A 25,710-nucleotide genomic window follows, 5' to 3' on the forward strand; every position below is an offset into this window, starting at 1 on the left:
TGATATTTTAGATATTATTTATTCTTTAAATCTAATTTGTTGATTTTTTTTTAATTTTTTAGATATTTAGATACGAATTATATAAAATATTTTATGATTGATATTAAAAGTATTCTTTACTACTCTAGTCTTAGTGTTTAAAATAATTCAAAAAAATAAAAAAATATAAAGTTATCTTACAAAAGCTTCTTAGTTTGTAATTTTAAATAATTCATTTCATATTTATGTTATAAATTATTCAATTATTATATAAATTATCAAGTTTTGTTTTATAATTAACTATTAATTATGTAATCAAATTAAGATTTAAGTGGATTTATGTTTATAAAACCAAAGTAATGAGAATGAAGCGTATAAACCCACGTCTTAAATACAGTCATCACATTATCGGCATAATTAATTATTTACTATAAACTACATCATCAAAAATTCACAGATGTAGTATAAACTATAAGTGGTTAGAATAAATATTTTAGACGTACTATATAATCATTAATCTTTTCGATACAACTTTTTATATTTAGTACATCTTTTTAATGGACGATCATATCAGGATAAAGTTTGAAAGCGTTCTCAAAAAATTACCTCCAAGAGTATAAGAGAACAAGATTATCAGTTTTACCAACAATTAAGCAACTATATTAAATTATTTTCAATAAAATAATATTATCATAAAAATATTAAATATTCTAATTTTATTAATTTTATTTAACTTTTTACAATTTAATGCAATAATTGTAAAAAAGAAGTATATTTATTTTTATAAAAAAAATTTAATTAAATCATATGAGTCATGTGCTAAATTATTTAAACTACCTAATAAATTCTATACAATCTATATTTAACGGAATATTACTGATAATACGAGGTTTTAAACAAAAATATTTGAATTAATATGGTTAAAAACCCATCTTTTTTTCTTCACCTTTTATAAGATAAAGTGTGTTGTATGAGGAACCTCTTTAACAAGTATTTAAGTGATAAAGGAGGTTCTTATAATACCAAGCACAGATTACGATTTCCAGCAAGGTTAATACTTAATATTGTAATCAACAAACCAACTTTAATAAGCAATTTAACATAATGAACGTAACTATTTATATAACAAGTTAAACCATTATTATTTGGTTACAAATCATCCAACTTACCAAGAAAGAATACCTGTGACGTCATAGTGAATAATAATTCCAATAACCACCTAAAGAAAAAAACTAACTTAAACAATCGTTATTGACAATAGGATAAACTTTAACTACCGAATTTTGTTTTTATTAAAGATAACATTTCATAATTAATGTACTAAAAAATCTTTTTACATTTTTTATTGTCAACTACAATTTTAAATTTCTTTAAATCATCGCAACATAAAGATACTAATTACAACAAAGTTATTAAGTATTCTCTGCAGGATCGTCAAAGTATTACCACCCATTTACGTTAAATAAAAGTGACGATTAAAAAAAATACGTGTATCACGTTAAGGCTAATCTAAAATGATGAACAATTTTATTACAGTTGCGTACCTTACTCGACGTTCTATAGTAAATCCTAATACTATCAAGACACTTAGGAAATAATCATTAAATAGAAAAACTTTTAACCCCTAAAACCCTGAAAAAACTTGCCTTCCTCCCTCCTCAATTTTAAGGCATATTTTTAATGTGATTAAGCGTCAAATTTAACCATGGGTCAATGAATTTTTTTTTAAAAATAGAAAAATTTAGTATTATAATGTAATACTAAGTAAATTAAAGAAGTTTTTTGTTATTGTCCGGAGCGAAGCGAAGGACTATATATGTTTACGCACTATGATGATCTATGGAAATAACGTGTAAATTTTCAATCACGTGAGTTTCTCTGTCCAGGAATTCCAAGGCGTTATGCTGCTAATCAGCAGAAAATTACCGGAATTCCAAGGCGTTATGCTGCTAATCAGCAGAAAATTACCGGAATTCCAAGGCGTTATGCTGCTAATTAGTAGAATATCGCTACATCTTTTATTATTATACCTCGCTCCGGACTTACAACGGTTCCCGTTTCCTAGTAATAATATATATTAATTGACGATAAGATCGGCACTATATATAAACGTATTAATAAAATTTGGGGTAAATTTATTATGAATTTTTATCATTTTGGAATCTGAGCTGCGTATAAAGGTAAGTCATAAATATTAAAATACAATTATTGGTTTATTTTACTGCATAAGTACATATAACAATTAAGTATTTTTTGACCAATTTTCAAAGATTTTCTTAAAATATAAAAGGTCCTATAAGCTCAAAAAATCAATTCTTCGAATTTATAATTATTTCTGTGCACAGTAGATTCAGACTATTGGTAATTTTATTAAGTACCTTATCCCCAAAATCAATTATGCCGATCTTATCCGGATTGCCAATTAATGATTTGACGTTTGAGTATAGAATGAATTCGGATTAATTTAAGGAATTGTGAAAAAATAATTACCAATAAAAATTGATTGATTTTTTAGAAAGTATTTTCGAAAAAAATTTTAATATTATGAAAATACTACAATAATTAAATGTATTAGAATCTATTCATTTCATTTTATTATTATTCTTTTGATACTCATTTTACTCGATAAATTATTAATTTAATTTAAAAACCATTTTGAATTAAAATCTTTATTCAAAAATCTTGAAAAAAAAAATTTTTTTTAAAAAAAATAACAATACGGTCTAAAAAAATAGATCGAAAAAAAATAATATAAAAAAAAATCAGTCTTAAAAGACCGAAACAAATAGGGTTATTTAAAGCAATTTTTCAGTTTGGGTAAAAAAAAATTAAATCTAAACGGGAAATGAATGAGAAAAAGCAAATTTTTCGGTTTGAAAAAAAAAACTAAACCGAAAGAAGAAAAGGGAGAAAAAATTTTTTTCGGAAAAAAAGCCAAAAATATTTGAAAAAAAAATCGGACAAAAAAAAATTAAAAAAAAAAATTCCGATTAATGTAAAATTTTATTACTGTAACGAATATTTGGCATGTCACGATTGTCACGGGTTTTAATCTACTAAAAAAAGAATTTCATCTTAATCTTTTTTTTACATTAAAAATTAATTTGTCAATGAGTTAATTAAATACTTCATAACTTCATATATAGGTTGCGATTTGTATCAACAGACGCAAATAGCGGCTTCATTATATTTGTTATTGGTTATTTCTCCCACTTATAAGCATTTCTTACTGGCCATAAGATTTATACCATCGAGATTTTGTCAAATAAATTTGCTTAATCATATTTATTCTTTCTAATGTGTTATAAATATAATGCATAGAGAAATTTGTGGCGCTGTTAATTTAATATACTGATATTTTTACTATTGATTAGTACTAAATTTCATATAAACTAAACTGAATAATTTATCATGCATAAAACCATATAGGTAAAATCCCAAAAATATTTTTTTATTAATAGCTTTAAGCAAGGCTTTTAATAAGCAAATTAATCTTCTAATCTAATTAAATTTATTTTTTCAGTTAAAGTATAAATAAAAAAATATTATAAAATATGTAAGTCGTTGGTCATCCTATCACATATGAAATAAATATTGTCAGAAAAAATTTTTTGATCAAAACCTTTTAATATACAGTACTAAAGAAGAATGCACCACGCCACCACCTTAGTTTTTTTTCAATATCGAATATGTTATTTATTGATAAATATATAATATTACATATAAATATTATTTTATATAATAAAAAAATTATAAAAAAATTAGCTAAAAAAATTTTTTATGCATAATTTATTTAAATTGTCTTTTTTTTTTAAAAAAAAAAAAGGAAATTTACGTCCATTTCATCTATCAGTCAGATCATTCGATAATTTTTTCAAATTTTTTTTTTATTTTATAAAATAATTTTATTTCATAAAATAATTTTTTTTAAAAAAAAAGTTTGTGATTAATAAAAAATATATCCAAGAAATTTTTATATGCGATTATCAAAAATTATTTTTTCAGTTTTATAAAAAGCCATTTTTCCACTTCTTAAAATCGATCAGTCAGATAATTAGACCAATCAATAATTTTATTTAAATATAGCTATATAAATGTAATAAATGTAAAAACCAATTAAAGTTTTTTCCAGTTTGATAAGAACCGAAAAAAAAGGTATTTGAAAAAAAATAATTTATAAGAATAGAAAAAAGAAGCCCATTATGCTTTAACTGGATAGATTCGGCGATATGATCTGTTGTAGCTGATCACATTAAGACAATTAAACTTTTTTATTAAACTTTATTAACCGGAAATCAGGATGTACGCAGGATCCAAATTTACTAACTATAATAAATACCAGGTGCAGAGTGCAGACATGTTTTCTTTTAAAATGGTTAATTTGGACAACTTTGTCTTGTTTATAATAAAAATATAAAATATTTTAGACGCACAAAAAAAATTTTCCTATCATATATTAAATCATTGATAATGCAATATTCAATATTCAAACAATATTCTTAAAATAAAAAAAGATTTTAAATCACATGTTAAAAGAAAAATTAGGAAAGACATTTCTTTTTTTAGTTAAAAAAAAAAATTTATTGTATGATGATCTCTGCTACGTTCGAAGTTAAATTTAACACAGTGTAATACCTTAACCTTGAAACAAAATCAAAATTTCTTTATTTGGGTCTGAAAATTAGTACTATTTTTTTTCAAAATTAAATCAATTTTGAATTTATTAAAGTTTCTTTAAATATAAAAAAAATAATTATTATTAATCTACATTTTAGTTTTATTGGCCAAAATTAACCATAATTTTCAGTGAATTTTTTTTTACCAGAATTAATGATAATTTTTAGTTACTTTTTTGGGTTGAAAATCTAATTTAGAAGATGGTAATACAAAATTACATTTTTAGTTTTGTTGGCCAAAATTAACCATAATTTTTAGTGAATTTTTTTTACCAGAAAAAATGATAATTTTTAATTACTTTTTTGGGTTAAAAACTAATTTGGAAAGCAGTAATACAAAATTACATTTTTAGTTTTATTGGCCAGTTATATTACTTAAAATATTATATTAAACCTAATTTATAATTATTATAAATAAATAATTAATAATATAGTATAAGTAAATATTTATAAATTAAATCTTTTATAAATTAAAATTTAATAGTAAATCTTATTTCTAAAGATTAAAAAAAAATGGGTATTGCTAAATATTACCAGTGGTAATCGTCACCACACCACTTAATTCTGGCCGAAAATTATAATTTTGGCCAGAGTTAAAAAACACATCATAAATTTTTTTTCAAAAATTTCAATTTAAATAATAAATGTGTAAAACAAACCTGAGTAGATACTAATCACACTAAGATTTTGAAAATTTGACTAAAAAAAATCTTTTTTAAAACAAAAAATTGTATTTTGCTTATAAAATCAAACTTTGCTATTTTGTTCAAAAACTATCTAAACAACAGCCTTTATAATCTAAGGCAAACTTGTTCTACCTATAAATTTACATATAATAATGATATTTATATTATAATTAGAATAATATCTTAGTCAAAAATTTTTGAAAATTCAAAAAATATTTTACATGTAATGATGATCACCACTGGTGATATTTAGCAATACCCAAAAAAAATAATTTAAATAATAAAATACTTATATAAAAATTTTTCATTATTAACAAATAATTTAAATATAACTTTAAATAACTTTAAATAATTATTTTTTCTTTATAATATTACTTTTACTTAAAATATTTCAGTCAAATCAATTTTATTTAATTTTAATATAATAATAATAAAAAAAGTATATAATTTTTAAATTAATTTAATAAATTATTGTATTTGAAAAGTATTTTTATATATATTTATTTAATAATTTTATTTATTAAAAATTAATTTTATTTATTAAAAATTAATTTTATTTATTAAAAATTAATTTTATTTATTTAAATTCTAATATATATATAAAATTAAAAATTATTATTTTAATAATTTTTTATTTGAAGATTTAAAATTATTAGAATTTCAAAAAGTTTAAAATAGTATTATTAAAATTATTTAAATTTAAATTTATAATATTTAAATATTAATTAAGTAATATTAATAAAAGTTTTATATATTTTATTTATTATTTAAAAATTTAAAATTTATTATTTATTAATATTTTGATTATATATATATACTATGTAAAATATTATCTGAATAATTAAGAAATAGTATTTATAATAATATTTTAATAATTTGTAAAAATAAGTAATACAAAGTATAATCTTTTAGCTATTAAAATACAAATAATAGACAAAGTAAAGAAATATATAATTATTTTATAAATGAGGCAAGAATAGTACAAAAGATTTGATTATTAGTAATAAAAGTGAAAGACTGTTCTATATATTTAGCCTAAAATATAGGTACTTGTTGGTTTTTATATAAAAAAAAAATAATAAAATACAACTTTTTGTTTTTTTTTAGATAAATATATTTTAATGTATTAACTGTTAAATATTAAAAAAAATATTATAATGTTAATTTTGGTTTAAAATATAATTGATTAATAAATCATATAAAAGTGAAAAAAAGCATTTAGTTAATAAAATCTATAACAATTATACTATAAATTGTATATAACATTTGTGTAATTATTTCCATTTTATTAAGTATTCTGAAGACAGAATTTTTTTTAATAAATAAAATCCTATTTATCATACATTATATATTTAATTTTTTTAATGCTGAGAAGAGTATCTATTGCTGGTAGTAAATCATAATGTGCCAACATGACAATTTATTGCATTGATATAGAGATATAGAGTTAATAAAATTTCCTTTTGGAAATCACGACCTGAATTATGTATTAGATAAAAAATATAAAAAAAAAGTCTCCAAGCCATTCAAAATCATCCTATCATCCTTTGCCTCCTACTACTATCACCATTACTACTATTTGTATACTACAAAAGAATAATGATCACGCCATATGCCATACAACAACAGAACCCTTATTGAAAATATAAATCCTAACAATGAAGTGATAGTAGATTTACTCTTAAATTGTCGCCAGATTATTGAATAAGAAAGAATGGTAAAGATACCGTACATGGAGATTTGAACAAAAAAAATAATAATAATAATAATCCAATAAAATTAAGTAGAAATTGAGAATATTTATTTTATAATAAATACAATTACAATAAATTCTAATTTACTGTCATCATTAATACCATACCGCTACCAATGTCACCGCCATCACCATCAACAACTCCACTATCACTATTACCAAACTTATCATAACTACTAGCGCAACCGATACATCAGAAGGTAAGCTACGTGTACAGTAAGTAGTTTACACAAAAAAGGTAATCTAGGTAATCCGAAAAAAAAAATTAAAAAAGTTAGCTTAAACGAAAATAAATTCATGTAATATACACTACACACACAAAGGAAAAGGATGTCAACCTTGCTCTCGTCAAAAAAAGAATAAATTATGCAAAAAAATCGGGTAAATTTTTTGAACCATCTTATAATGATTTTAATTATTAATCACTCAAGATGCAAGACGAAATCTAAAAATAAGAAATTAAGATTAGAAATGGAATGGAAGAAAAATAAATGAAAATACAACCAATTTTTACCTTGCAAACGCAGGATAAAATTTTGGGAATTATACTGAATAATAACTGTTAATACTTTTACAACCGATTTAAAAATATCAAGTATTCTACGAGATAAATGAATAACTAATAAGTTAATTTACTTTCTACAAAATAAAATATTCATCACAAAGTCATACAAAATTTACCTAAGTAAAACTTCCAAATGAGAGAAAAAAATAATCTTCAAATTACTAGAAATACTCCAACCAATCTAACGCTAAATAAAAAAAAGAAGAATCATACAAGTGTAGTTTGAAAATAATATTAAAGTCAAAGAATTTAATTTTGATTTTTTGCATTTTACATGAAAACTGATGGAGTAACTACCATTATAAGTTTTTTTCCTCATAATCTGCATATATTTCTGTCATTAAAACATATATTCATCCCCATTTTTACGAAGAACTTATAGACAAAAAATTTGTTGCGAAATTATTGTTAATCTAATCTTTTAAAAAAATCTAATCAGTACAAGATTGCCAGATAACACAATTCTCAATTATCAATTGACGTTTTAAATGATTTTCGTGCTACGATTATAGAGTAGACCCGAAGTGAATTATGTTTTATATGAAAATTTATCGATTTTATGCTAGACCAAACATTTATTCTTATCGTGAATTTATACCAATAATGGTCATTATAGAGCACAATTAGCAGGTGGGATTATCCATTTCGGTTCCTTTGCAGCCTTTAAACAATCTTTCGTCGTACAATTTGTGATGTCGTACACATTTTGCTGTATATTCAGTTACATTCTACGATAACTTTTACATGTAATTTCTTTACTACAGAATAACTATCGAAATATCATTAAAAATTTTTCATTTAATTTTAAAATTTTGGAAGTGTTAATGTTGACTTATTATTAATAATAAAACACAAGAAATTGGCATACATTTACTCTTATTCTGGTGAGGGAAGGTTAGAATTAAGTTAGTTTCTTCCGGACCTAGAACACTCATAAGACATATTCGTTTATACATTTTTCTAGTGACAAGATCTATAGCTTATTGGAACGAGTTTGTGGTATATTCGTTCTATTTTCACTTTATTTATTTTATTTGTTTTAAGTACAACATTAACGTTGTTTTCGTTTATTCTCTTTTTAGGAAACTTCCCAGAATGGGTTTGAGGTAATATATTACGGTCAACTTTATTTTTGAAGTAATTTATTGTTTCACTTTGTTAAACCCAACAAATAAACTTACTCTTCTTATTTTCTTTTTTTCTTGATTCAGGATGTTCAATATTTTACCTCATTTTGGGTAGGATATTTGATTTTTATCTAATATACAAGTTAGAATTCGACATAATGAACCCTTCGATTAAATAAAAAACAATCTTCAAATCAAGGTAAACATGAAATTCATAGTCGTTATATCGAGTTCTGATTGTAATCTTTAATACAATCATTTTTTAACGATCGAATGTTAATTTTTAATAGGTTTGTTATGTAATTTATAAGTTAACTTTAAAAAAGACTGAACTTTGGCACTAAGGATTATGGCCCTACGGTCAAAATCCTGAAGGGAGCCTTATGTCGAAAGCCGTTGGTGCCCAGCAGAGAAAAGTATTGCTTCGAAGTTTTCGATAAATGTCTCTAATTTGAATTGAATGATCCTCAAAATATTCACTTAAGAGTAAGTTTTAATTCATTAGCAAACCAATACAAATTCGATAAAATAAATTTATTGATCAAATTACGTACTTTTTTATTAATAGAGTAACAGGAAAGATTATAAGTCATTAATAGATCTCTATTCGTTACTTCATCGTTAAAATAAATTCGTTGATCAAATTATTTTTTTATTAATAGAGTAACAGAAAGATTGTAAACCATTAATAGAAAAATAATTCAAGGAATCAAATAAAAATAATAATAAAAAAAAAGGAAATAATTTTGATACCAAAAATTAAAGTAATACCTAACAATAATAATAACAATAATAATATTCATCTTAAAATGTGTGCATTTAAAATAAAGGGAGTACTAGATCGGCATAGCCGAGTCATTTGGTCAACGTTATTTAACTTGTTTCTGGTGTGTAGGGAATCACATTTGTGCATTTTATCAGCATCTCAGCATAGGATTTCCACCGATGTGCGTTCGGAAGATGTTCTTAACAAGAAATGACGATGATTTCGATTTAGAATATACAGTAGATATCAAAATTTTATAACATATTTTCAGAGCGTAATTTACCGAATTTAATTTCTAAGAACTAAAAATTAATTCGCCATTTTTTATGCAGTCGTAGTAGCCGCAGCTTCAACGTGATAAATGATTGTCGTGATTATATTTTGTATCACCCTGCAAATTATTTATTTTCATATTAATCTCCGTTCCAACTCTTACATAAGCTCTATCAATCTCCGAAGAGAAGAGTTATCTTAGCGTCATTTAAATAACCTTTTTTTAAAAAAAAGGCTATTTGTTTTTAAAGGTTATTTGTTTTCTTAAAAAGTATTTGTTTTTTTTAAAAAAAAATAAAAAAATTTGTTTTTAAAAAAAATTTTTTTTTTTTACATAGCACAAGAAAAAAGGAAAATTAATAATCATTTTGTAAATATTTATTTATTTAATATTTTCTCTTACCATTTCCCTTTATAGTTAATAAGGTATAACAATGAACACTAATTGATAATCATAAAACGCATTATCTATATTATCTATATTGTCATATGCAAAAAGAGTTTGGTGCATGAACTTCCAAGATGACGCTCCTTTTTTTTTTTTTTTTTTTTTAAAAAAAAAATAAGTTTCCCACGCAAAAATAAAGAACGTCAATGTTTTAATGTCTCAAATAATCTGTAATAACTGGTTGGATATATTACGAAAATGCAGGGGTAACTCACAATATACAAGTATCCGGATATCGGCATTTTTATAATTAGAGTTTTTATACTTTATAAAAAAAAAAATGATTGATGATGAGCAGAGAAATATATAAATTATTAAAATTAAATAATCCTTGAAACTTCCAAATTTGCTTTAACATTGAGATACTGTACATGCACAATGACAACAAATCATTCAACATATTAATTTTAATATGTAACGTGCGTCTAATATTATTTGTGGCGTAATGAGAAATGAACTTCTAAATGTTAAATTATATTGCGTTATATGAATTAGGAATTTCGGATGAAATATGATTTTCATATTCATATGATCCAAATTAAGGTTTGCCCTTTAAAACCCTTTTGTATCTATTATTTTGAATTTTGATAATCTTTAACCTAATTCGGTTTGGTGAATTTGGGGTCCCTCGTGGGAAAATTAACGAACGTACTGTATAATGTATTGTTCTCTTTGAAACATTTAAAAATAGAAAGTGCAACTGAGAATTTAAAATGAAAAATCTTAACTTTGGTTAGGAGGAAATAGTAATGATTAGTCGATTATTGTATAAATAAATATTTTATAAAATTTTTTACAATTAATTTTTTTTTTTTTTTTTTTTTTTGTTTCAAAACCATAATTAAGTCCGTTTTTGGTCAAACCGATTGTCAAATTCGGATCCGTAATAAGTTTATTTATTAATCAGAATGATGTCATTATATAATATAAATAATGATAATAATTCACAATCTCGCGTGGTGTGGCTTGAATGTTTAATATAATAAACTATATTTACATACCTAATATATTTCATTATTTGGTAAATATATTTATATGTTTTTGGGTTTATATTTTCTTTGTTTGACAATTTAGTTATTAATCGGCGAACAATGATCAAGAAAGATATAAGGGGGGGGGCTTCTTTCTTTTTTTTTCCTTCTTTTCTTTTAAAATTTTTTATCATTCAAAAAATTCTTAAATTTTTCTGAAACCACTTTTCAAGATGTCTAATCAATACCTTAAAACTTTTAAAACAGCTCAAGAATCAAAAACACTTTTTGGTGGAACCCCTAAGCAAGAACAGTACGACACTATTTTATTTACTATTTAAAAAAATAAAAATATATTTAATAATTATTATTAATAATATTATTTTTATTATTATTGTTTTTTTTCTTTCTTTTTTTTTTACTTATATTTTAGTAAAATAAATGAGCTAGAAAAAAATGAAAATAAAGCAGGACCTGCCGCTGCTTCCTCTGGCCAAGAAAAGGCACCTTCTAGTTCTCAACCACTTGAAGCTCAAACATACGATAGTGACGGCGGAAAGACATTCCTTCCCATCCCCAATGACCAAGTACATGATTTTTTCTTGGAGGCGCGTGGTAAATTTGAATTTATTTGAAACTTCAGTTTTTTTTAATTAAAGAAACAAGCTTTTATTAACCATTTCTTCTTTTTTTCATAGATTCAAACCTAGAGAATTCCGGACTCTCTAGTCCACCTAATCAAAACGCCAGAATCACTTTAATTTTGAATGATCCTCAAACATACGATAATGGTGATGGTCATCAAACTCATGATGAAAGGACATCCGCTACCATTCCAAATCCTCAATCGCATGATGGAAGGTCATCCGCTACCATTCCAACTCCTCAATCGCATGATGGAAGGTCATCCGCTACCATTCCAACTCCTCAATCGCATGATGGAAGGTCATCCGCTACCATTCCAATTCCTCAATCGCATGATGGAAGGCCATCTAATTATTATGCAAGAATCCCATCGATTTTGAATGGTCCTCAAACGCATTCCCTCTCGCATTACCCCTCTAATTATTATGCAAGAATCTCATCAATTTTGAATGGTCCTCAAACCCTTCCATCACTCCAGTGGGTCTTAAATAATCCTAATGAAAGCAATGATGATATTCTTCCACCTATTTACAATAATCCTACACCTCAACAAATTCATTTACGTACCCTCGAGCCTGACCATGAGCCGGATGTACCAAAATTACAATTTCAGTTGTAAATAGAATCTTCAATCTAGTTCTTCGTAACATTATCTTAGATGCCGCATTTTTTATGCCGTGATCTAAAAATTTTTCAAAAACATGTAAATAAATCATTGAAGATATCATATAAATAATAAAAAAAAAAATGAATTCGAATTTTTCCAAGTGATTAAACTATGAATTGTCACACACGTGCTAATTTAAGTAATATATTAATAATCTAAAATAATGATTGTGATTTTAAAAACTAAATATTTTTTACCTTCAAAAGTATCAGCCGGGAATCAAATATCCATCCACAAATTAAATTGTATCATCCGCGAAGAAAATATTCTTTTTGGTCCACTTTTAATGATACACAAATTATCAATGATCAAAACAAAAACCTTATCGTTAACAAAACGTAAGTTTTATAAAAAGATAATTATGTTTACCTTATGGAATTATCTTTAACAGTAAATAATATTTGAAACATTCCGAACGAAGTCCAGTTTATAAAGTATATCCAGTTATCAATAGTAATGATAAGACTTTCATTGAAAAACGCTAGAATAAAGCCAAAAAAATAATTAATTAGTCCAAGTAAGAGATTATCAGTTAGATTTTTGAAAACAGCGTCAGGAAAAATAATGCATAGCACAGATTCTTTAGAATTTCTGCTATGCAACTCAAGACTACCTCATCCTTGCAAATTAATTAAAAATAATTTTTTTTTATAAAATAGTATTGAGATATAAAAGTCTCTTCAAGCTAAGACACCTCTTTTATGTGACCTTCAGAATCTTTCACACTTAAGTATGGACCTGTGAGACATTGCGCACGGACTGAAAGTGAGTATAGAAAAGGTTATATTCTAACAATTCATATGCGAAGAAGTACTCGTAATCCTCATTAAAAGTGAATAGAAAAAATGTAAAACGGGAAATTTATAATAATGCAAATTTTTTTCTAAGTAACTACGAGTATTTCTAAATTTTGGGAGTTATTGATAAATAATAAGGAAAGCATTAATAAAGAGAAATTAATTTATTTCCAAAATTTGAGAAGTTGTAGATTAAACAAGGTAAGTTTTTATTTAAGTTTGATGCGAGGATGTTCTTCCACGTTGTGTATTACGTTCTTTGAACGAAATCTACATTTTGAACTTCCTTAATTGGTGTTAAGCACGAATAAATTCCCAAAAAACAGTTTTGAAGCTGCGCTTTTTACGTAATTATTAATTTTTACTGGGACAAATTTTTTTTTTTATAGTAGTTCCTTTACAGCTTTACTGTTTTATAAAGTAATTCACAACATAAAATTTTTAACTATTCTGTTTTCACACTTTAGTCATAATCTTGACTATTAAAATCTACGAAATCATTTTAATTATAAATATTGAATTTCAAAAAAATTTAATGAAAACAAAAGAGAAAAAATTAACTACTGGCGGTATTGAAACGAAGAACAAGATTATATATATATATATACATATTTGTACTTTTATGAAAAAAAAGACAAATATTCAATTTCTTCTTAATTTGTCTTATCTAAAGGGTGATGAACATTACTGCATTACTGAAAAGGGACCGTTATACAGTCATAAGTGCCGTAATTGATTAGTGATGTCTGTTTATCTAAAAATGCGTCAATAACGTAACTTCTGATAGTCATGCACTTATAGTACCATCTGATTGAGTACCTTGTCAGTTATTGATATCATTGAAGTTGTTGAACACAATGTTCTGTATTCCTTTAAACAAAGAACAAAAGTTCTTACAAAATTATTTATATACTACTCGATATCGATGACTGCAACGATTAAAACCACAAAATGAGAATTTGCACTATGAAAAAAATGTTATCTTTCGATTTATACAGGTAATAAAAAAAATTTTGACTCTCTATTGGAATTAATAACAAGAAATCTAAAAACATCATTATGTAAAATATTTTAAATGATTAAAATACGTATCAAAAATTGATATTTTGCAGGCTCTATAGATTTGGGACTTAATTTCCCAATTCTAAAATATGTCAACTAGTGATAACTACACAAATGGTTTAAGTATTGATGAACTCAGAAATTTCATCAAATCTACATATTATTTAGCGAAATTTCCAAATGTGAAGAACAAAATTTTGTTTGTTTTCCTTTCCAATATACATATCTGAAGTTATAAATAGTAAGTAAAGAAATTATTTTTTACAAAAGAAAACGCGTAAATGATTAAATGGACTAAGAAATATACTAAGATTTTGTGTTACACTTAACCTATCAGGAGATCAGGAGACAAGACCGGTCTAGAACTTTCCTAATATGATGTAGTATGCATGCCGATTATTGATTAAAGCTTAGAATTTCTTTAAATCGTCACAAGAAATTGGTTTACTCTCAGTTTTGGTGAAGGAATTTTAAAATAAGTTCAGTTTTGGTTCAGTCCGTACTCATACAGTAGGTCATTCTTTTTTTTAGGGACAAATTCTAGTTTATTGTAACGAGTTTGTTGGTATACTTTTCGTTATTCCTTTTTTAGGAACATTTTATATAGATTCTTTGAAGTATGTTCGTTCAACTTCTGATGACTCCCTTTTTTAATGAATTACATTTACATCATTTCGTTTATTTGTTCTCTTTAGGAAGCTTCTTGGAATGGTTTTGAGGTATTATATTTGGTCAACTTAATTTTGAAGTAATTTTTGTTTCATTTGTTAAATCTAACTAACTTTACTTTTCTTTTTTTCTTGAATTAGGATGGATTTCTAGGAACGAGAGATGAAATGTTAGGAGTTCCCTTTTTTAGATATTTTATTTTTGATTTTGTCTTTTTTGGAAGGATATTTGATTCAAGATAATAATGAAATTAATACTTCTCACTATAATATTTAATATAAACCTTTTAACGTTTGAAAGGATAAATCGAATTAAATGTTCCTCAAAATAAGTAACTGACCCCCTGTAATTTTAAAGTTAAGTAACAACTCCCATTAAAATTTTTTGAGATTCAAGTATAATATTAACCCTGATAATGTGTAAAATAACAGACTTATATAATACATAAATCAAAAGTTAGATGATCAGGCAAATTTTGTGTCTTAAAAAAATTATCATCTTTTGCATGAATATTTTCATTCCTTCATTATTTCATTCTCTAACCTTTTAGTATATATATATTGATATATATATTGATATAATAATTTTACACATTTCTCTTTCCTTTCATTTTTCGCAATTTTTGAATGATTTTGAGAATTATTAATTTTATGCAGCATTTACTCTAAGTTTTCTTTGTCAAAAATCTCCCTTTTATAGATACTATGCATAAAATGGGTATTAGGGTTCTGCTGCTGAAAGCAAATTAGCAAATTGGTTTACTAAATCTCAGAGCAAAAATCGTTATAAAATGGATTTTTTGAAAATAGTATTATTTTCTTTTATTATTATTAAGTCTAAATTTTATTTTAGTTCAATCGCACAAAAACTATTTTGGATAATTTATTAGGAAAGATCGACATTTTGCAGCTAAAATTCATCGACCTGATTTATATATTGTGCATATGACTCACCTAATGATCGGAATGACATTCCGATCATCAGGTGAGTCGATCTGCGACCAGGCCTGTACGAGTAAGCCTCAATTCATACATTGTAAAATAATAATAATAATAAATAAAATAAATAATTAAAGTAACACTTAATAATAATACATCTTCTTCTCCTCCCTCTCCTCTACCTCATTCTCTTCTTCTTTCCCTCCTTCTATTCATCTTTCGCAAAAGCAATTCAGCTTCCGAATTAAAATATGGATAACAAAGATTTTATCGTATTTTCAGAGCGCAATTTGCGGAAATATCCGGATTTGTTTTTCAACTCAAGAATTAAATTCGATATTTTATATTTACCGCAGTAGCCGCAGTAACTGCCTCTGCAAAACAACCAATTTTTAATGATCGAGAGGGTCATCTTACCCCGCTGACGAATTCATTGTGGTTCAAAATCAATAAATAATGCCATGTTGTTGTTTAATTTTTCACATAACGGCGGGAAGAATTTTTAAACACTTTCATAAGTTCTATTCTAGCTTGTTTTGACATTATTAAGAAGTTTTTTTTAAAAAAATTTTTTTCTTTTTTAGAAACTGAAGAAATCCTTATTGTAATTGTTATATTTGGAATAGTTTAAAATATAAATAAATAATTAATTGTTTATTATTGTTTTGTAACCAGTTTTTTTTTAAAAAAAAAGAAAAAAAGAAAAAAGAAAAAATTGAGAATGCTTGAATTTTTTTTTCTTTTTTTTTAAAAAAACAATGGTTGAAATTTTTTTTTAAACATTTCCGCTTAAATCGAAATTACGTATATTATTACGTAAATTTTTATTATATATGGCGATATATAAACATGAATTGTTTATTACTATAAGACTATATCTGATATATAATAAACAAATATGCAGGATTCAAAACTAAGAGTGGGGGAAAAATCAGACGTTTTGTACAATGTATTGTGGCGCATTTGCAGCGCTTTAATTGGAACAGTTTATTAGCTTTATTTATTTTTAGAGAAATATTGTGGGCCATGTATCGCTTAAGAAATATTTTGTTAGTATACTGTATACAGTATCGGATTCGCAAAAGAAAATCAAATGACTAATATTTCAAATTAGTATATGATGTTAAGTTCCGTCTTTTCTCCGGAAAAAACCTTTCGCATCTCTAGTATCGTTCACAAAAAATTTTAAATTGTAATTTAAAAATCGATTACTCCCACGCCCCTATTCTTAACAAACAAGTCTAACACCACGTTGACGCATTTTTGTTTCACATTTGTCGAAACATACCGTATTCTTCCGTCGAAATGGATTAAGTCCGTTTTTAGTTAAGACGATTATCAGTAAAGCCTATTATGTCATGAATCATTGTTGTTATGTAAATAATTATGCAAGATTCAAGAGTTTAACTTTAATATCACACAATGCTAATTTAAATCCGTAATATTCATTATGCATATATTTTTAATATAAATCATTTATTGAAAATTGTTAAATTTATATATATTGTATAATTACATTATATATTAGTTTAGAAATCAACAAAGTAAAAACTAAACACAATATTAACTACATTTGATCATTGTTTGTGCAATTTAGGAGCTGCAAACAAAAAAAAAAAAATGACTTATAAAAAAGTTTGTTTTTCATTTTTTTATTTCTCATTTCAAAAAATTTTTTGAAAAAAAAAATCAGCATTTAATAAAAAATTAGAAAACCTACCACTTTTTTAGTAAAAAATGTCGTCACAAAATCAGAACCAACCCTCTCATAGAATTTATAAATCAACTAAAGAACAAAACAAAATCCTTGGTGGAACCCCTAAGCAAGTCCAGTACGATATATATACCATTTTATTTACAACTTTGAGTACAAAAAATATATATCCACAATTTTTTTTTCTTTTTTTAGTAAAATAAATGAACTAGAAAAAGGTGAAAATAAAGCAGGGCCTGCCGCTGCTTCCTCTAGCCAAGAAAAGGCACCTTCTAGCTCTATTGAAGGTGCTACAATCCATAATCTACCACTCGAAGCTCAAACACACGATAGTGACGGTGGAAAGATATTCCCTCCCATCCCCAATGCTCAAGTACATGATTCTGCCTTGGGGGCGCGTGGTAAATTTGAAATTATTTCGAAACTTCAGTTTTTTTTAATTCAAGAAACAAATTTTTATTAACCATTCCTCCTTTTTTTTGTAGATCCAGCCTTACAGAATTCTGGACCCTCTGGACCACCCGACAAAATCACTTCAATCTTGAATCCTCAAACATACGATAATGGTGATGGACATCAAACTCAAGATGGAAGGACATCCGTTACCATCCCTAATCCTCAAACGCATGATGGAAGGTCATCTGCTACCATTCCAAATCCTCAATCGCATGATGGAAGGTCATCCGCTACCATTCCAAATCCTCAAACGCATGATGGAAGGCCATCTAATTATTATGCAAGAATCCCATCGATTTTGAATGGTCCTCCAACCCTTCCATCACTCCAGTGGGTCTTAAATAATCCTAATGAAACCAATGATGTTATTCTTCCACCTATTTACAATAATTCTACACCTCAACAAATTCATTTGCATACCCTCGAGCCTGACCATGAACCGGATGTTCCAAAATTACCATTTCGGTTGTAAGTAGAATCTTCAATCTAGTTCTTCATAACATTATCCTAGATGCCGCATTTTTTATATCGTGATCTAAAAATTTCTCAAAAATATGTAATAAATCAAAAATTTAATTGAAGATAATAATAAAAAAAATATTCATAGGTTAATCACTTGAGTTAACATTTGTCACACACGTGCTAATTTAAGTAATATATTAATAATCCACAATAATGATTGTGATTAAACTAAATATTTTTTACCTTCAAAAGTATCATCCGGACCAAATCAAATATCCCTGATCCACAAATTAAATTGTATTAACCGCGAATCAAAAAGATGGCAATATTCTTTTTGGTCCAATTTTAATGATGAATAAATTATCAATGATCCAAATCGTTAACAAATACGTAAGTTTTATAAAAGGATAATTATGCATACCTTACGGAATTATCCTTAACTGGTAAATAAGTGTCCTGAATGTCATTCAACTTACAAAGGAAGCGTATTCGGTTATCAATAGCAATGATAAGACTTTCATAGAAAAACGCTAAGGTGAAACAAAAAAAATTAATTAGTCCAAGTGAGAGACTATCAGTTTGATTTTTTAAAACAGCATCAGGAAAAATAAAATGCAAAGCATAGATTCTCAAGAAATTCTATTATGCAACTCAAGACTACCTTGGCAAATTAAAAAGTAAACTTTTTTAGACTGAAAGTAAGTATAGACAACTAACAATTACGTGCAAAGAAGTACCGTACCTCTCTCATCAAAAGTAAACAGAGAAGTGTTAAACGGGAAATTTATAATAATGTAAATTTTTTTATAAGTAACTACGAATATTTTTAAATTTTTGGAGTTATTGATAAATAATAAGGAAAGCATTGATAAAGAGAAATTAATTTATTTCCAAAATTTGAGAAAAGTAGACTAAACAAGGTAAGTTTTTATTTAAGTTTGATGCGAAATGTACTTCCACGTTGTGTATTACGTTCTTTGAACGAAATCTACATTTTGAACTTCCTTAATTGGTTTTAAACACCAAAAATTAGTTTTGAGGCTGCACTTTTTACGTAATTATTAATTTTCTGAGACAAAAAATTTTTTTTTCATAATAGTTCCTTTACTTTTTTATAAAGTAATTCACAACATAAAATTCTCACAACTTTAGTCATGATCTTGATTATTATAATCCTGATTATTAAAATCTACGAAAGTATTTAAATTATAGATATTGATTTTCAAAAAAATTTAATGAAAATAAAAGAGAAATATTAACCACTAGCGGGTATTATAGTGATATATATATACATATTTGTACTTTTATAAAAAAAAACAAATATTCAATTTCTTCTTAATTTGTCTTATCTATGGTTACTCTATGGGACCGTTATACAGGTTATACAGTCATAAGTGCCGTAATTGATTTGTGATGTCTGTTTATCTAAAAATGCGTCAATAACGTAACTTTTGATAGTCTTGTCCGTATAGTACCATCTGATTGAGTACCTTGTCAGTGATTGATATCATTGAAGTTGTTGAACACAATGTGCTGTATTCCTTTACACAAAGAATACTACTCGATATCTATGACTGCAACGATTAAACAAGAAATCTAAAAACATCATTATGTAAAATATTTTAAATGATTGAAATGCGTATCAAAAATTGATATTTTGCAGGCTCTATAGATTTGAACTGAGTTTCCTAATTCCAAAATATGTCAACTCCACAATAAGTATTGATGAACTCAGAAATTTCATGTTTTATACATGAAATTATAAATAGTAAGTAAAAAAATTATTTTTTTACAAAAGTCACAAGAAATTGTCATACATTTACTCTTAGTTTTGGTGAAGGAATTATTTTTTTTTTTAGGAACATATTATATAGATTCTTTTAAGTATGTTCGTTCAACTTCTAACTCACTTTTTTAATGAATTACATTTACATCATTTCGTTTATTTGTTCTCTTTAGGAAGCTTCTTGGAATGGTTTTGAGGTATTATATTTGGTCAACTTAATTTTGAAGTAATTTTTGTTTCATTTGTTAAATCTAACTAACTTTACTTTTCTTTTTTTCTTGAATTAGGATGAATTTCTAGGAACGAGAGATAAAATGTTATGAGTTCCCTTTTTTAGATATTTTATTTTTGATTTTATCTTTTTAGGAAGGGTATTTGATTCAAGGTAACAATGAAATTAATATTTCTCGCTGTAATCTTTAATATAAACCTTTAACGTTTGAAAGGTTGAATTGAATTGAATGATTCCTCGTAATATTCACTTACGAGTAAGCCTCAATTCATACCTTTCTAAGATTATCTCATTGTAAAATAATAATAATAATAAATAAATAAATGATCATTTTAAAGTAACAGGAAATTTTTATAGGAAAAGATAATCAAATAATAAAAAAAAATAATTAAAGTCTTAATAATAGTAATACTTTTTTACTTAATGAAGGGAATAGATCGGCGCAGTTGATTTATTCGACCAACATAATTTGGTGTGGAAAATCACGTTTTGAAACGTCTCCCTCTCCTCTTCTCTACTTCTTCTCCTCCCTCCTCCTCTTCTTCTTTCCCTCCTTCTATTCATCTTTCGTAACAGCAATTCAACTTCCGAATTAAAACATGGATAACAAAGATTTTACCGTATTTTCAGAGCGCAATTTACCGGAATAACTGGATTTTTTTTTCAACATAATTAAATTCGATATTTTATATTTTGCCGCAGTAGCCGCAGTAACTGCAGCCTCAGCATAAGTCAAATGATCAAGAGGTTCGCGACAAGCAAAAAAACAAAATTTTTTTATTGAGTTATAGTAAATTCAAACTAAAGAAAACCCATAAAAAAAACTTATAATTTAGGTTGGTTATTCAACTAAATTATAATAACCCCAGGTAAAATAAATAAATAAAGAAAGAACTATATACTGTAATTGTAAATAATGTATCATCTTACCTCGCTGACGGATTCGTTGTCCAAAATCAATGCCATGTTATTGTTTAATTTTTCACATAACAGCGGGAAGAATTTTTAAACACTTTCATAAGTTTTATGATAGTATTATCAACCTCCGGAGTGAAGAGTGCTTGTTTTGATATTTTTATGAATATTTTTTTTTAAATTTTTTTTTTTTTTAGAAACTAAAGAAATCCTTATTGGTAATTACGTATTCTTTGTTTGTTTGTTTGTTTGTTTATACATCTTAGTCGGAAAAATATATTTGGAATAGTTTAAAAAATAAATAAATAAATAATAATATTATGAGTTTAATTATTGTTTTGTAATACAACAGTCTTTTTTTTTAAAAAAAAAGAAAAAAGAAAAAAATAAGAATGCTTGAATTTTTTCTTCTTTTTTTTAAAAAAATTTTTTTTCTTTTATTTAAATTTTTTTTTTTTTTTTTTTTTTAAAAAAAAAAAAACAGAAAAAAAAGGATAAAAAATAAAATGGTTGAATTTTTTTTTTAAAAAAAACATTAGATTTTTTAGAAAAATATTGTGGGCCATGTATCGATTAAGAAATATTTTGTTAGTATACTGTATACAGTTTCGGATTCGCAAAAAAATCAAATGACTAAATATTTCAAATTAGTATATTAAAGTTCCGTCTTTTTCCAGAAAAAACCCGGAGAAACCTTTCGCATCTTCATTCACAAAAAAATTGATTACTCTCACGCCTCCTCTTCTTACAAAACAAGTCTAAAACCTTGATCACGTTGCATTTTTGTTTTGAGACAAATGTTTTTAGTTAAGACGATTATCAGTGAAAAGGTTATCTATTCATTCACATGATGTTATGAAATCATTTGTTGTTATTTAATTTATTTAATAATGTAAATAAATGCAAGATTCAAGAGTTTATCTAATATTACAATGTTACTCTAATTGAATGGTTCGGTCCGACCCGCAACATTCATCATACATAAATTGATAAGTTTATATATTGTATAATACATTATATATTAGTTTAGAAATCAAAAAAGTAAAAACTAAACATAATACTAACTACATTTGATTAGGAACTGTTCAAATTTCATAACAAAAAAAAAAAGACTTATAAAAAAAGGTTTATTTCCATTTTTTATTTCTCATTTCAAAAAATTTTTTGAAGAAAAAAAATCACAATTCAAATAATAATTAAAAAACCTACCACTTTTTTAGTAAAAAATGTCGTCACAAAATCAGAACCAACTCTCTCGTAGAATTTATAAATCAACTCAAGAACAAGAAAAAATCCTTGGTGGAACCCCTAAGCAAGTCCAGTACGTATACTATTTTATTTTACAACTTTGAATACAAAAAATATATATCCAACAATTTTCTTTTCTTTTTTTTAGTAAAATAAATGAACTAGAAAAAGTTGGAAATAAAGTGGGACCTGCCGCTGCTTCCTCTAGTCAATTATATTATGCACCACCGCACCATAGTAGTAAAGAAAAGGCACCTTCTAGATCTATTGGAGGGGCTACAATCTATAATCTATCACTCGAAGCTCAAACACACGATAGTGACGGTGTAAAGACATTCCCTCCCATCCCTAATGCTCAAGTACATGATTTCGCCCTGGAAGCGCGTGGTAAGTTTGAGAAACTCCATTTTTTTTTTAATTAAAGAAACAAGTTTTTATTAACCATTTCTTCTTTTTTTGTAGGTTTCGCCTCGCAAAATTCTGGACACTTGGACTTGAGTGATAAGTATGATGGAAGGCCATCTTCTAGTCCACCTTTCTCCAATCATTACGCAAAAATCACTTCAATTTTGAATGATCCTCAAACATATGATAATGGTGATAGTCATCAAAGTGATCAAACTCATGATGGAAAGGCATCCGCTATCATTCTTAATTTTCGAACGCATGATGGAAGGCCATCTTCTAGTCCACCTTTCTCCAATCATTACGCAAAAATCACTTCAATTTTGAATGATCCTCAAACATATGAAAATTGTGATGGTCATCAAAGTGATCAAACTCATGATGGAAAGGCATCCGCTATCATTCTTAATTTTCAAACGCATGATGGAAGGCCATCTTCTAGTCCACCTTTCTCCGATCATTACGCAAAAATCACTTCAATTTTGAATGATCCCCAAACATATGATAATGGTGATGGTCATCAAAGTGATCAAACTCATGATGAAAAGGCATCCGCTACCATTCCAAATCCTCAAACGCATGATGGGAGAACATCCATTAATCCTCAAACATATGGTAGGTGGGCATCTTCTAGCCCCATCCTCTTGCGTTATTCCTCAAATTATTATGCAAGAATTTCATCAATTTTGAATGGTCTTCAAACTCTTCCGTCGTTCCCGTGGTTCTTAAATAATCCTAATGAAACCAATGATGTTTCCCTTCCACCTATCTATAATAATTCAACACCCCAACAAATTTATTCACGTACCTTTGAGTCCGACCATAAACCGGAGGATTTAGATTACCATTTCGTTTATAAATGAGAGCCCGATCATAAACCGGAAGATTTAGATTACCATTTCGTTTATAAATGAAGTCTTCATTCTTCTTTTTTTATAATATTATTCCTTTTTTTTTTAAATAAAATAAATATTTACATTGGCGTATTTTTAATTCAGAAAAAATTATATTTTTAAAATCTAAAATTTCTTTTAAGTAAATTGTAATTTAACAAGAATATTTCTCCCGTTAATACGCGTGTAAACATCGTGCCTGCGTCATCTGTTTGTAGTATTTCTTGTTATAAGGTTTACTGGTTTAGCAAGTATTGGGATTGTTCGAATAAAATATTCTCTCAGCTAACTTGATCCACGCATCACGGCTTTTGAAGAGTATCCACTAATCGAAGAGGCAACGATTATTCACTGATCCACTTTTTAATGATACATGTGTTATCAATGATATAAATAAAAACCTAATCGTTAACAAATACGTAAGTTTAATAAAAGGATAATTATGCATACCTTATGGAATTATCCTTAACCGATAAATAATATTGAAGCGTCCTTCAACTTACAAAGGAAGCGTATTCGGTTATCAATAGCGATGATAAGACTTTCATAGAAGAACGCTATGGTGAAGCAAAAAAAAAAATAATTATAGTCCAAATGGGAGACTGTCAGTTTGATTTTTAAAACAGCATCAGGAAAAATAAAATGCAACTCAAGACCTACCTTATCTTGGCAAATTAAAAAGTAAACTTTTTTTTTTTTTCTAAAACAGTATTGATATATAAAAGTCTCTTCAAGCTAAGATACTGCTCTTATATAAACCTTCGGAATATTTTATACTAAGTATGGACCTGTGAGACATTGCTCACAGACTGAAAGTACTGTAAGTTTAGACAAGGATATATTCTAACAATTTATATGCGAAGAAGTACCCTACCTCTCATTAAAGTGAACAGAGAAGTGCAAAACGGGAAATTTATAATAATGCAAATTTTTTATAAATAATTATGAGTATTTCTAAATTTTGGGAGTTATTGATAAATACTAAGGAAAGCATTGATAAAGAGAAATTAATTTATTTCTTAAATTTGAGAAGTTGTAGAAACGTAGAAGTTTTTATTTAAGTCTGATGTGAGAATGTACTTTCACGTTGTGTATTACGTTCTTTGAACGAAATCTACATTTTGAACTTCCTTAATTGATGTTAAGCACGAATAAATTCCCAAAAAATAGTTTTTGAGCCCGCACTTTTTACGGTTAAATATGAGAGTAATTATTAATTTATTGAGACAAAATTTTTTTTTATAATAGTTCTTTTACTGTTTATAAAGTAATTCACAATATAAAATTTTTAACTATTTTGATTTTACACTTTAGTTATAAAATTCCGATTATTAAAATCTGCGAAAGCATTTAAATTGTAGATATTGGTTTTTAAAAATTCAATGAAAATAAAAGAGAAAAATTAACTACTGGTGGGTATTGAAATGATATATATATACATATTTGTATTTTTATTAAAAAACAAATATTCAATTGCTTCATATTTCTAATAATGGTCCACATTACTGTTATACAGTCGTAATTGATTTGCAATGTCTGTTTATCAATAAACGCGTCAATAACGTAACTTATGATAG

General features: G+C 26.0%; 6 protein-coding genes across 6 annotated transcripts; 5 read left to right on the forward strand and 1 right to left on the reverse strand.

Annotated features, from left to right (window-relative positions):
* Nucleotides 1-7,270: 7,270 nt before the first annotated feature.
* On the reverse strand, nt 7,271-7,959 carry OCT59_011709 (uncharacterized protein; the record flags this gene model as incomplete). Its single annotated transcript, XM_066133957.1, has 6 exons — nt 7,271-7,337; nt 7,433-7,438; nt 7,521-7,539; nt 7,609-7,694; nt 7,776-7,840; nt 7,957-7,959. 6 exons carry the CDS (start codon nt 7,957-7,959, stop codon nt 7,271-7,273), a joined length of 246 nt encoding a protein of 81 aa, XP_065989270.1.
* Nucleotides 7,960-8,190: 231 nt separating this feature from the next.
* OCT59_011710 (uncharacterized protein) lies at nt 8,191-8,921 on the forward strand (the record flags this gene model as incomplete). The annotated part of the gene is made up of 5 exons (XM_066133958.1): nt 8,191-8,265; nt 8,516-8,543; nt 8,624-8,658; nt 8,742-8,765; nt 8,871-8,921. The coding sequence occupies 5 exons, from the start codon at nt 8,191-8,193 to the stop codon at nt 8,919-8,921; spliced, it is 213 nt and encodes a 70-aa protein (XP_065989271.1).
* Nucleotides 8,922-11,477: 2,556 nt separating this feature from the next.
* On the forward strand, nt 11,478-12,508 carry OCT59_011711 (uncharacterized protein; the record flags this gene model as incomplete). Its single annotated transcript, XM_025317025.2, has 3 exons — nt 11,478-11,557; nt 11,678-11,859; nt 11,943-12,508. 3 exons carry the CDS (start codon nt 11,478-11,480, stop codon nt 12,506-12,508), a joined length of 828 nt encoding a protein of 275 aa, XP_025179147.2.
* Nucleotides 12,509-14,504: 1,996 nt separating this feature from the next.
* Nucleotides 14,505-15,326, forward strand: OCT59_011712 (uncharacterized protein; the record flags this gene model as incomplete). Its single annotated transcript, XM_066133959.1, has 4 exons — nt 14,505-14,614; nt 14,901-14,925; nt 15,111-15,134; nt 15,225-15,326. 4 exons carry the CDS (start codon nt 14,505-14,507, stop codon nt 15,324-15,326), a joined length of 261 nt encoding a protein of 86 aa, XP_065989272.1.
* A 2,433-nt stretch (nt 15,327-17,759) lies between these two features.
* Nucleotides 17,760-18,664, forward strand: OCT59_011713 (uncharacterized protein; the record flags this gene model as incomplete). The annotated part of the gene is made up of 3 exons (XM_025325840.1): nt 17,760-17,854; nt 17,932-18,137; nt 18,222-18,664. 3 exons carry the CDS (start codon nt 17,760-17,762, stop codon nt 18,662-18,664), a joined length of 744 nt encoding a protein of 247 aa, XP_025179146.1.
* Nucleotides 18,665-22,813: 4,149 nt separating this feature from the next.
* Nucleotides 22,814-24,103, forward strand: OCT59_011714 (uncharacterized protein; the record flags this gene model as incomplete). Its single annotated transcript, XM_025317024.2, has 3 exons — nt 22,814-22,908; nt 22,984-23,222; nt 23,298-24,103. 3 exons carry the CDS (start codon nt 22,814-22,816, stop codon nt 24,101-24,103), a joined length of 1,140 nt encoding a protein of 379 aa, XP_025179145.2.
* Between the last annotated feature and the right edge of the window lie 1,607 nt (nt 24,104-25,710).

Source organism: Rhizophagus irregularis, chromosome 2, assembly GCF_026210795.1.
Source record: "Rhizophagus irregularis chromosome 2, complete sequence".
Taxonomy (NCBI): Eukaryota; Fungi; Glomeromycota; class Glomeromycetes; order Glomerales; family Glomeraceae; genus Rhizophagus; species Rhizophagus irregularis.